Source organism: Pangasianodon hypophthalmus, chromosome 27 (assembly GCF_027358585.1).
Source record: "Pangasianodon hypophthalmus isolate fPanHyp1 chromosome 27, fPanHyp1.pri, whole genome shotgun sequence".
NCBI lineage: Eukaryota > Metazoa > Chordata > Actinopteri > Siluriformes > Pangasiidae > Pangasianodon > Pangasianodon hypophthalmus.
In genome coordinates this window covers 7,165,031-7,178,836 of record NC_069736.1, presented here as the reverse complement: position 1 = coordinate 7,178,836, position 13,806 = coordinate 7,165,031, and the positions used below count along the sequence as shown (strand labels likewise).

Sequence of the window (13,806 nt, the reverse complement as noted above, 5' to 3'; positions counted from 1 at the left end):
AAACAGTCTCTGTCTCCATCCCTGAACGCAACTTAAACCAAGCCAAGTGTAACCAAAACTTTCATTTTCCACACTTTCAACGCTGTTAACATGACAAAGGCTGAATCTCACATGCTGTTCTACTACAGCATATAGTGCACTACAGACATATGCAAGATTGTGCATACTTCACATGGCTCATGGGTAAATATATAAAACTGGACTTGCAACAAGAAAACTGGTTTAATTCATTAAAACCCAAAAGAGCTCATTTTAATCATCCTAGAACAAAAGAGACATGACCACTTTCACAGATTACTATTTAGAGAGAGATACAGAGAGAGTGCAAGAGTGACAGAACGACAGACAGCAACAGAAAGACAGACAGAGAAACAGAGAGAAAAAAAAAGAGGGAAGAGAGGGAAAGAGAGAGAGAGACAATGACAATGAGGCAACAGAGACAGAGAGGGAAAGAGAGAAATTGACAGAGACAAAGCGGCAGAGAAAGAGAGAAAGCAACTGAGACAAAGTGAACGACAAAGAGAGAAAGCAGAGGAGAGAGACAGAAAGTGACAGAGATAGAGAGTGCACGCCAGAGAGACAGGGAGAGAGCCAGATTAAAATAGAGAAAATGAATGACCAAGGTGATAAAGGATGAATAAATATGGAATGTAGAGAGAGTTCAGACTACCAGACATGCACGCGCACACACGCACACACACATACACACACACAGATTGCAGTCCTGTTTCCATGGCAACGGCCCATGTTTTCTGGGACCCTTTCTCTTTCAGAACTGGAATTCACACTCGTCTCGGTCTCCTCACACATCCTGCAGTCTGCTGTCGCTTCCTTCTCTATAAACATCGCGCTGCCACGTGGAGCTGCCTGAGGAACCTAATCTGATCAGGGGCTTTGCTTTCTGGATTAGATTATCTTTTATGGATTAGGACATCACTGTCAGCCCATCTCTCTCTCTCTCCCTCACACACACACACCAAAAATGATTGTACAATACCACACAGCATTATCTTGCTGCATCATGTTCCAGATGCTCCGTATTTCATCCTGATACACAGGGTTTAGAAATAGGATCACAAAAACTGATTTTAATTAAATAATCAAAATTATTCATCAATTGTTACAGATGATTATTAACACTTCAATGTAAGACACCACACACTTGCCTATAAGACACACAGACTAGAATAGTCAGATATCTGGAGGATACTGTAAAAAAAAAATGAGCAAACAGAAATCTACATTTTAAACACCACATCATTTCTGTCCACACTTTCTAGTTTTTTTTTTTAGGGGAAAGCCCTTTTAGTCAGAGCAGTGAGAAGAGAGTGATGTGTGAGAGAGCAAAACGGGGACAAACTGGTGTTTATTCACTCCTTGTCATCTCTCCTTTTCTTTATTTTTTGAATGCTAATTAATATTTCTCTGAGCTATTTTTCTGAGATTGTTAAGAACAGGAAGACACAGATGAGATCCTGCCTGAGCTCAAGAAGAAATTAACACACCTGATCGCTGTCCTTCTGAAAGACGCCATGTTCCTGCTGGCCATCACTGATTTATTGATCTGTCCTAACCAAGTGAACAACACATAACACCCTTCACTCCAAGTGCTCGAGTCAATCACACCATCACCTATCACATTTCTTGATCAATTCCCACCATGAGAAAACAGTTTAGAAGCATTTCCTTTGCTCGGTCTGAGTAACAGATCTTCACAGGTTTGTGCTGTGGTTCTTCCTTTCGGTATATTAAAGTTCCATTAGCCTTTAAATGAGAAACGAAGAGAATGTGCTCTTTTTAGAAGATCGTCAAAAGGCATCAGCTCAGCTTCTGACCTAAATATGATCATGCAGATGTAATTGATCTCGTAGACACACACGAGGATAAAATGACATCTTTGTTTTAAAAGCTAGAGACCAGTGCTAATGTAGATTGCAGTGCAAATGCACTTAAAGGCCTTATGACCTCCACAGCCAGACAGTGAAATGAGGCCATTGCAAGATTGAAGACACGTATTGACTTTTACATAAAACAAAATGAAAGATTAATTATTTAAAAAAAATAATAATAATAAAAAAATGGCAAAGACCCATAAAAAGGTGTTCACATAATTCGTTTACATGTACACACCTGGGAAGTTACACTATTTTATGAGAATTTAATTATAAAATCAACTCAATCTTGAAAAGCACTCCCAATTTTCTCCCTAATTTAGTCTTGGCCAGCTCTCCCCTATGATACGACAGCTACCAACACAGGAGGGAGAAGGCCATCACGTGCTTCCTCCATGTCACGTGAAGCCACCCAAGTGCACCTTTTCATCACAGGGCAGAGTAACACACTCGAAAGAAAGCTCTATCAGGATTCAAACTGGCGATCTCCAGACGACAGAGCAAATGTATTTCTGTTGCGCCACTCGGGACTGGAAAGCACATTTTTATACAAAACACAATCTTGAAGGGGCTCCCAAGTGGTGCAAAAGAAAAGCGCTCGCCCCATCGTTCAGAGAGCGATGCTCAATGATGCTACAGCCTTCTGTGGTGAAAGCTAGGGAAGCAACATTGGACATGTTCTCTGGATGGGAGGGATGGTGTTTCTCTCTCCCGTGTCAATCACAGCAACACTAGCCAATCATGGGTGTCTGTGAGGTCGTGTACGAGGAAGAGGGCAGAAAGCACTTTCTCTGAGAGCGTTATCATGATCTGTGAGCAGCAGAAAAGATGCAATTGGACGGCAACTAGTACAAAAGAGTAGAGCAGAAGGTCTGGGTCAATGCAAAACTACCTCTAGAAAGTACCAGAATACAGGAACTGTGGCTCTTGACATGTGGAGCAGCAGCCATTGGAAAACCTTTACAAAAGGCTCCAGGTTCCTGCTCAAGAACGAATGAGAGGGCCCAGCAGCACTGCTTCTTGCTGCTACACGCCCTGTGTTGACAACATGCTAAACCACATACAGGAACAGCACAATCAGAAAATGTATCTAACACTTAAGTTCTCGGGCGGTGTGGTGCTGCAGTGTGTAGTGCTGCCACCTCACAGCTCCAGGGTCCCGGGTTTGATCCTGAGCTCGGGTTACTGTCTGTGCAGAGATTCACATGTTCTCTCTGTGCCTGTGTGGGTTTCCTCCAGTAATGGACCGGAGTGAATTCTGGTATTTCTTATTTGGGCTGGAATTTAAATACGCAGTGTTAAAAAAATAAATAAATAAAATAAAACACACACATTGCTGACTTGCAACACCCTCACATCATCTTTGCCTCTGCAGTTTTACGCCAATTCACACCTCTGCTCGCCAATGTCATGTCACGCTCGTAACATAAGGGGTGTGAATCATACTCAATGTTCAGATAAACCAGAACTTCCCTGTATCAAGGAGAACTGATGAAGCCCTTTGGGTAAATTTCAAAATGCTTTCAAGATTAAAACAAAATCCAGTCATTTTTATTTAATATAAGACATTAATGCTTGAAGAGAGAGAAAAAAGAAGAAGAAGAAAAAAAAAAAAATACACAGACAATACATCAAACAAATCTACTTTGTGTGGGGGGGGGGAGGATGAAGGAAATGCTTTTTGAGAAGAATTTCAGGTCTAAACACTGGAGTTATGTCCAGTAGTGTCGACGTGATGCAAGTCAGTGCCACAGTGTCACAGAGTCCCATCTGCTGGCACAGTTTAGTGCTTCTCACTCACCGGGCAGCGCTGGACACCGTGCCAGCTCATATGAGCCGCCATAGGAGTTATAACACACACACATACACATACACACACACATACACACACACATACACACACACATACACACACACATACACACACACATACACACACACACACACACACACACACACACACACACACACACACACACACACACACACACACACACACACACACACACACACACACACACACACATAGCGAGCTCATAATCATGCATGTGGAAGAAAGCAGATATTTGATAAGGAAGCCCCACACACACACAAACACACACACACATACACACACACACACACACATACACACACATACACACACATACATAGCGAGCTCATAATCATGCATGTGGAAGAAAGCAGATATTTGATAAGGAAGCCCCACACACACACAAACACACACACACACACATACACACACACATACACACACACATACACACACACATACACACACATACACACACACATACACACACACATACACACACACATACACATAGCGAGCTCATAATCATGCATGTGGAAGAAAGCAGATATTTGATAAGGAAGCCCCACACACACACACACACACACACACACACACACACACACACACACACACACAGCTCGTGTTGCTGGTCTGATTGGTTTAGCTAAACAGTGTAAGAGCATCAGAGATGGAAAAAAGCTTTCGCTGTTCAATCAGAGCCATTTAGTGCTCCCTCTGAATCCAACACTCATTATTTATCATCTAAAAACAGCAACTCGTCTCCGTCTCAGCAACCTGGAGCTACAGGCCCTCATGCTCAAAACATCAGACTATTTCCATAACAGACACACACACAGTTTTATTACTATACACACACACACAAGCTTACTCTACGCATGATCATTAGATGCTTATACTGCTTTAAGGTGTTTTCTTTTTTGAGTTGAGGTTTAACGCAGACATTAAAAGAATAGTGGAGAAATAAAATCAACAGGATCTGCGAGTCTAAACATTAACAGTCAAAAAAAAAAAAAAAAAAAAAAAGAAGAAGAAAGAAAGCCAGACAAAAAGAAGACGACAGAAAAAAAGAAAACTAATAAAGAAAAAAAAAAATAAGGAATGAAGAAAGAAAAACAGAACCACAAAGAATCACAGATGGAAAAGAAGAAAAAAGAGAAAAAAGAATAAGAAAGAAAGAACAAAAGAAAGAAACCAGACTGGGAAAAAAATAAAAAATAAATAAAATATAATAATAAATAATAATTTATTTTTGATGCTAAATAACACGTTCCTGTTTTCACTGAAAAGAAAGAGAAAAAAGTGAAATTATGTAGAAAATATCTGCCATATGTAAATATATTGTATTGTGACATGTCATTATTATGGATATCAATATTACACTGTCGTATTGCCAGCCCAATATCCCAAAGTCTGCAGGAGAAATGTAGCATTTTAGCAACTCGTTCATTTAAAGCATTTACAGACACTTCTGGCTGAAAAACTCTTTTTTTTACATCTTACAGCTCAGGTGCAGAACTCAGGAAGCAAACGCATCTCAGTTTATTACATATTTAACATTTTAGGTGTAGGTGTGTGTGTGTGTGTGTGTGTGTGTGTGTGTGTGTGTGAGAGAGAGAGAGTGAGGGAGTGAGAGAGAGCGAAAGCACTTTGTGGAGTTTTTTTCCTTCTATTTTTTTTTCTGCCACTTCACCGAGGTTAGACAGTTTTTTCTCTGTTCAGGAAATCTGATTGCTGTTCTGATCTGGATCATGTTGAAACACATTTCAGAAATCCATCCCAAACCATCCAAAGACAGAAACTGGATTAAAATACTCCGCATGCATAAATCTAAACTCACAGCCGTCTCAAGGGAGTCTAAAAGGCGCAGCCTGATCTCCTTCCAAACAGCAATAAAAACACACCTTGCTGTACAAGACGTCTACGCGTACGCACAGTTCCAACCAACAGTTCGCAAATTTCAGTCACTCTTCCAAAGGTCTGTCATATCACTCGTTATTCAATGCGGTTATTTCAATCTCTTTACCAACATGGCGACTGCTGCAAGTATCTTCTAAGTATTACAGATTTCATTCAGGTTGCATCAATTTATAATCTACACACATCCACTGATAGAGTTAATCACAGTTCATCCTGCTCTCGCTGCATTTTTACTGCATTTCTTCTCCGCTCACATTCACTTCTCAGAGTCAGTCAATCAGTGTGCAATGTCTCGTGTCCCTACTGCTAACTGAATGGCCTCTGTCCCACCCCCCTGAGACCCGATGAGCCAATCAGAGTCAGCGTGCAGGGCATGGAGTGGTGTCGAGAGGTCAAGAGGTCACCTGTAGCCACTGACGCTGTCTCCTCCAGCTACCAGCCCCAACTCATCATTTCATCCTCCAGCAACACAAGAGCATGGAATTACGAGGTGCAGAGTAACTTCGCTCATACGGACAGGGACAGTGTGATGCGGAGATGAGACGGAGGACTGACAACTGTTTGAGACAGCTAAAAAATTTAAACATCATCTTAGTAGATTGAGAGAAAGGACAGAAAGAAAGAACAAGATGATGTGGTGGAACAGGACTGAGGCCCCAGGGACAAAACTAGAGATGAAAAGAGCATAGAAAAAGAAAGGAAAAGAAACAGACAGAACGAGATAAGGAGACAAACAAAGGGACAGAGAGACGAGAGAACAAGAGACAGAGAAAAGGAAAAACAAACAGACAAAGAGAGACAGAGAGAAACAGACAGAAAAGGAGAAACAGAGAAAGAGGCAGATAAACAGAGAGAAAAGGAGAGAAGCAGACAGCAAGAGATAAACAGAGACAGAAATAGAGACAAAAACAGAGAAACAGACAGAAAGAGAGAGAGAAAATACTGTAAGTGCATACAGTCATGCCCATAAAGCTTACTGAAATTAAATGAATTAAACAACAGAAGAAAGACAGAGAAGATTAGAAAGAGACAGACAGAGGGAATGAGGCAAAGAAAGAAAGAAAGAAAAGGAAAGGAAAGGAAAAAAAGAAAAGGAAATTAACAAAAGGTAAGTGAAAGTTTTGACAGGATGTAGTGGAATATGATGGAGAACTTTGTGTCCATTTACTAAAAGGCCAAAAAAAAAAAAAAAAAAATCTCAGAACTTTCCTCTTTCTGTAACTTCACATTAGTTGTTGCAGACTAAAGCACAGAGAGCATGTCCACGTCCCTCAGACAACACTGCTCACTGCTGCTTACACAAACACAGTCATAATAAAATCAAAAGAATGAAAACAGCATGCTCTCTCTCTCGCTCTCTCAGCACAGGATGCTCCGTCACTCCAGTCAGCATGGTGAGCTCATGTGGCGTGCCGTCTTTATTAGTGGACACCACTAACACACACACTCACACTACACCATACCATCAACACTCGTTCACATCTCCAGCTCTCTCTCTCTCTCTCTCTCTCACACAAACACACACCACTTACGAAGCAGTTGAGCATGGAGCAGGAGACGCGGCTGACCCGGCTCATGGCGAGAGGGGGCAGGGCTTGGTCGCCCCGGAGACACACACTCGCAGGAGCAGCGCTATCGGCAAAACCATCCTTCCTTCTCCGGCTGCTCTGGCGCCTTTCTCCTTGCTCTCTCATACACAAGAGGTGCAGACACACCCCAGCCGCCCTTTGCTTTCTCTCCACAAACACACACACACTGCTGGTTCAGGAGAGCAGGCAAAGTGCCATTAAAGAGGGAAAAAAAAAAATGCGCACATACATACATACACACACATGCGCGTCTTAATCCTGTTGAACCTGTTGCTAAGAAATATGACAATACAGTCTGTGGTGAAGGATGAGAGCAGTACAAGAGCAAAAGAGGAGAGAAGAGAAGTGGCGGCAGGTGGATGAAGATGGAGAGCGACAGAGAGGCAGCAAGCGAAAGAAACAGGGTATTGCCTGATGCTAAGCTCCGCCCCCTGACAATCGCATCCCCTTCTCTCACGTGCATCTCCCGCTCCTCCCTCCCCCCTTCTCCGTTCACCCTTCACCGAGATTTCATCTGCACTAGCCTGCTACCTCAGCAACAGCAGCCAGCATCCGCGCGCACACACACACACACACACACACACACACACACACACACACACACACACACACACACACGCAGACAAGGTGCACACACACCACTTATCTTAAGGACGATCCTTATCTGAGCTCGAATCTGAGCTCAAATGTGTGATGCTCACTTTCAACAATGACAACTAAGCATCCTCTTTCATAATTACCCTTCAGAAACACACACGTTGTAGTGGCGGAGAGATGCACTCTCCTCCGTGCTGCAAGGCTGAAGGAAGAGGAGGGGCAATGCATCAGCATACAGTCACGACGGTCGAGAGAGGTAGAGAAACAAGGGGAAAGCAGGAAGAGAGAGAGCGGAAGTGAAAGAGGGCGCCAGTGAGCATGCAGAGTGCATCAATGACACAGCAATCTTTAACAGCACCACCCCCCCATCTCTCTCTCTACCTCTCTCTCTCAGAAGCACTCTGCAGTGTTTACGGCACTAGAATGCGCTTTTACTCACGTTCCACTCCGAGAACACACTGTACCAGTCGAATGCCCCTTATAACCCCTAAGCATCTGCCCGTGCTGATCGTGACCTGCTGTGCTGTATCTGTGCCTCAGCCGTCATCCTCTGCAGTGATGTAATAATCACAAACACACACCTCCCTCTATGCATCCTTGTGAAATCAACCGGGGTCACGTCTCTGTCTCCTACATCTGGAAAATTGGGTCGTGATTCAATGAGATCTCAATTCTGATTGCCATTTCCAAATTGATTCATATGCATCATGAACCGGATGAAAAAACTCTAGCAGGACAAATTTCACTGTTCAACTGCAACTTGCCTCACGAGCAGCAGAGGGCATGTAAAATCTTTGGCTTGAATCAGTCTGTAAATAAATTTTTGAGTACATTTAGATATTCAGGTTTTAGTCTGAACGCCAAAACGCCTCTCTTATTGATTTCTAGCTCCACTGTTAGCAGTGTTGGAGTGATTGTTACCGAATGGGAGGATTACACACATGCACGCGCACACACACAGTAACTAAGGGACTGGCAATTTGCTGATTAGTTAGGGTTAGTGTAGGCTCAGGCGTGTTAATGCAGGCAAATATAATATTCAGGATAATATTCAGGGCAAGGGGAAACACCAGGACCAGGATATTGTTTAGAAAGGTTAGAAATTAAAATAAATAAATAAATAAATAAATAAAATAATAATAAAAAAAGAAATCTCTAGCACAATCTTGGCTCTTGAAGCAGAAAAAAGGGCTAAAAAGGTGACAAAAGCATTAATTTTAGCATCAACAACATTTTAAACAATAATGAACATGATTTGAAAGCTTTTGTTTCCTTTGCTCTCCATTATACCGGATATGTGGGAACATTTCACAGGTTCTACAAGGGACATTACACCCAAGGATTTCCCCACTATGGGTTTAATCCACTTCTTGAAAACACAGAGTCCGGTTCAATATGCGGTATATAGCAAAACATCAGAAGCAAAAAGTCCCAGTTAGCACACCAACACCATCTGCTGCTAAGATGGAAAAAAAAGCACAAGCAATGGTGCCAAATTGCAAAGTATAACTAAAAAAAAAATTCATTTAAATTAATCAAGAAGAATTCATTGATTTGGATGAGCGACTGTTCTCTCGGTTGTCGAGGATGCTGGATTTCGTAGGCTAATAATAGCACACTGAGCTTCATTACACAGTGTTTAATAGATGCCTTTTTTCAGATATACTGTATGTCTACTAAAAACGTACAACATGATTGCAGGTCACATTAAAAATGAAACTTTTTTTTCCAGCCAAATGTGTCCTGAATTTCAGTCCCAGTCAGGAATTTTTATTTCAGTGCATCACTTCTAATCACTAATCGTAAACGATCAGAGATGTGAGTGAGGGAACGTTATGTTTCTTACTTTCTTTCTTTGCCTCTCTCTCTGTCTCTCTCTCACACACACAGTCACTGAGCTACTCCTGATATGTCCCCCCCTGTTTGTGGTTATTTTAGGAAAGGAGGACACCCTGAATTCTACTCCACTGAACACAAACATGTTTCTTCACATGACATGAGACACAACACAGCTCAGTAACACCACGTCTGAAACATGTCACAACAACGGCTGCAAAAAAATTAATATTTTAATAGTCAATTAATTGACAATTGATTAAGCAGCTTATTAAGAATTCCTGAAATATCATTTGGAATTCTTGTTTCCTATTGTTGCAATAATTTCATATAAAACATAACGTTTTTGTTGCTTTGCCGGCTTTCTCCTCAATGACTAATCTAATCTAATGTTTATTCCCTGTTCCCAATTTTTAAAATTACAAACAGGGAATTTGATGAGGAATTTGTTTTAAACAAACAAGATTAATTAATCCAAGGATTTCTCTCTATACTTCTTTATTAATTTTGTTTCCTGTATTCTGTCTGATGCCTCTGTCCAGCAAGAAGTCTGTATTTTTTGTGCGTTCTTTAAAATTGCCTCAGTGTTGTGCCTGAAAACAGCTTTGCGCACAGCACTGTGTTGTGCAGTAGTGTCAGTGCTGCTGCTGCCCCCAGTGGCTTCACTGTGGTATTCCATTCCATACAGCAACAGGAGCTTGCATGCTTTTACATTTCTGTTATACACTATATGGCCAAAGGTTTGTTAACACCTGAGCGTCACACCCATGTGTGGTTCTTCCCCAAACTGTTGCCACAACGTTGGAAGCACACAACTGTACAGAATGTCCTTATATGCTGTAGCACTACAGATTCCCTTCACTGGTACTAAGAGGCCCAAATCTGTTCCAGCATGACAATCCTCAAGTGCACAAAGCTACCTCCATGAAGACATGGTTTTCCAAGTTCGGAGTGGAAGAACTGGAGTGGCGTGCACAGAGCCATGACCTCAACCCCACTCAACACCTTTGGGATGAACTGAAATGCTGACTGTGCACCAGGGCTCCTTGCCTGACATCAGTGCATGACCTCACTAATGCTCTTATGGCTGAATGAACACAAATCCCCACAGTCACACTCCAAAATCTATTGGAAAGCCTTCCCAGAAGAGTGGAGGTTATTATTACAGCAAAGGGGGACTAAACTTGGAATGGGCTGTTCAACAAGTACATATGGGTGTGATGGTCAGGTGTCCACAAACTTTTGTTCATACAGTGTCGTAGGCTAAGTAAATGACTAGTCAAATATAAAAACTCTCACTAATAATTTTCTTAACTCGCATTATTGATTATTCAGTGCTAAATCACATCACCGCAACAGTAAATCATCAAAAAATGTATGCTTGCTGGCAGGTACATTTACATTTCTTAAACGCAAAATCAAGAGGAATCAATCGAAACGAACTTTGTATCACCAGACACGTATTGGCGATGGACTATTTAATAAGCAGCACTATAAAGTTTCCTGTCTGTATTCAGAGAGCATTGACTAGGCGATGTATATTTAACATATCGACTTAACTGTCCACTCAACAGCGTGTTATTCCTCGTGAAAGTTGTGCTGGAAGAGAATAAACATCAGCTTAGGGTCGGAGTGCTCAGCTCATTCTTGAGCCGGTTTAACATTTCTTCATTCCTCGGTGCAAAACAACAGCAGCTTAGTCAAGTAAGAATGTTGAGATTACAAGTCAGAAGCATGTTTGTAGTGGCGTCTGGAGCACACGGTGCCATTGGCCGAAGGGAACAAGTTGGCGTGGCAGAGAGATAACATTATAAAATAATAAGACAGCAACAGAGGTTTGAAAAACGGGAAGACATAACGGAAGGAGGGATGTGTGCTCCAGTCTCTTTCTGACTGGTGCTCTTCTGATTACATCATCATGCTGCTGATTCATATTTTCTTCACCCAACACTGCACAAGTTTGCTTAAGATTTGGGTGGAAACAAACCTACAGAGAATGGGGAAAAAAAAAAAAGAAAGAGAAGCAAAAGAAACACAGTATTAAAGCTCGAATACAGAGTACACAGGAAGACATCCAGTCCAAATAGCTGCATTCAATTCTTCAAGAATCATCCATCAAAGCCACTCAATGTGCATAGCTTTCCCATAATCATTTGCCCCAACTCCAGTCTGGAAAAATGCACAATTAACTAAATGGCTGAGAAAACCCTAGGGGCAGGGACTTGTGAACATGGACAGGAGGTAGCCTCAAGAAGAAAAGAAAAATCATTCAAATGTCAAACTCAATCGACATAACAGATAGAGACCTAATCTTGAGGACTAATCTTACCAAATGCACCTTTAACAATAATAATTACAATTATAATTGCTATCTCTGTTAGGGGTGGAAATGTTTAGAGCTCACAGTTCTGGAGTCATTAATCAGATTTAATCTGGGGCAAAGACACAGTAAAGCAATTAATGTGTGAATAAAATTTATGAAGATTATGAAGTATTTCATACTGTTTACATTTAAGTCTGGTTTGGGCATTGATCTTTCAAGAGAGAATGAATCAGAATGAATTATTTTTCCCATGCCCGGTATCAAATATACCATCAAATCAGAAAATATAGACTGGACATAAACGATGCCAAATATCCCATTCTCACTCATTCAACCTTACCATCACCGTGCAGCATTCAAATCACTTAATATGTCTATGTCTATGACTGAGATTCAGCAAATGTGAGCTTGTGTAACATTCTCATGTAATCTCTCACGTCTCTGCTTTCATAAAATGGTGGAAAAAGACTCACTTTACCAGCAACCTGTATTACAGTTACCTGATACCTGTACTAGCTTTTCGTATTTTGGCTTGGCCCATATATTCTACACCCACTCATTATTCAACTGGAATAGCACTCATCTGCAATTACTTCATTCCGTGGTTAAAGTCCTACTCTTTGGGCACGCTGTATTGCCACAGCCACCCTCGCCAAGGTCTCATCAGATCCGCATTCACCATGCCAAGCCGACCAGAACGAACCACACACAATACTATGTTTATGGTCTTCTCATTCACCAGTAGGTAAAAAGAAGAGGTAATACTTAAACTTCAGGCAAGCAAGAAATGTAAGCTCAGACTTCTAGTGGAGAAGGGGGGGGGAATAAATAATAAGAGATGGAGAATCTTGATAGCGATTTTTTTTTTTTTTTTTTTTTACAGCAGCCCAACCTTTCAAAATATAGCATAGCTAATATGAAGACGCAAATCAAGACTCGTACCAAAAAGACTAACTAGTATTTCATCCTTGCATTTTATAATGGGAAAAGTTTAGAAATGTCATTCGGTCTTATTTAGTTCTTTAAAAAAATGAACACTTACACAATAAATTATTGTACATCGATCGCTTTTAAATTGCCAAAATTATGTTACACACGAGTGGACAAATCATAAATTTATTAGCCCACTAAGCATGTCAAAGCCCCCAGTGTCATGTTATTGTTTTTGGTTTCCAAGAAACCTAACTGATTAGGCTAACATGTGATAGCTTACATAATGTAATAACATATGATTAGCTAGTGTGCTAATTACGTACCTTAATACAGACAAATGGAAATGAATGAGTTTATAATTATTTCCCTCTTCTAAAGTTTCTAATATAGCACACTGTGTTTGACAAAACATGACCAAGTCGTTCGCTTATGTTTTGGCCTTGATTTGTGGTTTTTTGTCCTTGCATCACACAGAAGAAAAAAAGATTATTCAGTCTGGCTTGCACCTTTATTTTCTGTCAGGTTTCACCATAGGTTTTGACTTCATTTTAGATCTAAAGCAGCAGCCGCTGATCTGCAGGAGAGCCGCAGTGGCTGCTTTGTTTACTGTACGTGCCAAGTGTTTAATGATCATTCTGCCGGCTGTATAAACAATACAATATTTATTCATACAAGAATTGTAAAATAAAAACCCTGACCAGCAGCTGCTCTGGTACTTTGGTACTACACACTTCTTTCTAAGTGTGTGTACTCTGTTCAAGTAGTCAAAAAGAGATTTTTCTGAAGACCACAAGAGGGCGTTAAACTTTGTATACAGATTTGATGTTATAGGTAAAGTCCATGAACTACAGGATTATAATAGGTTGTAATTTGGTAACAGCTTTGTAAACAGCTGTTCTGTTT

The 13,806-nt window shown here is 41.0% G+C and overlaps 1 protein-coding gene across 6 annotated transcripts in view; it reads right to left on the bottom strand.

Moving 5' to 3' along the window:
• The window catches only part of mtmr4 (myotubularin related protein 4), a 69,909-nt gene that overhangs the window by 42,129 nt on the left and 13,974 nt on the right, over positions 1 to 13,806 (bottom strand). For 2 of the 6 annotated variants that reach the window (XM_053230480.1, XM_026921459.3), the window contains exon 1: positions 7,158 to 7,673. The exons of the other annotated variants lie outside the window; for them this stretch is intronic. In XM_053230480.1, coding sequence (XP_053086455.1) covers positions 7,158 to 7,319 — 162 coding nt within the window. In that variant the 5' untranslated portion in view covers positions 7,320 to 7,673. Of the gene's footprint in view, positions 1 to 7,157; positions 7,674 to 13,806 lie in introns of those variants that run through there. 6 annotated transcript variants of the gene reach the window in all.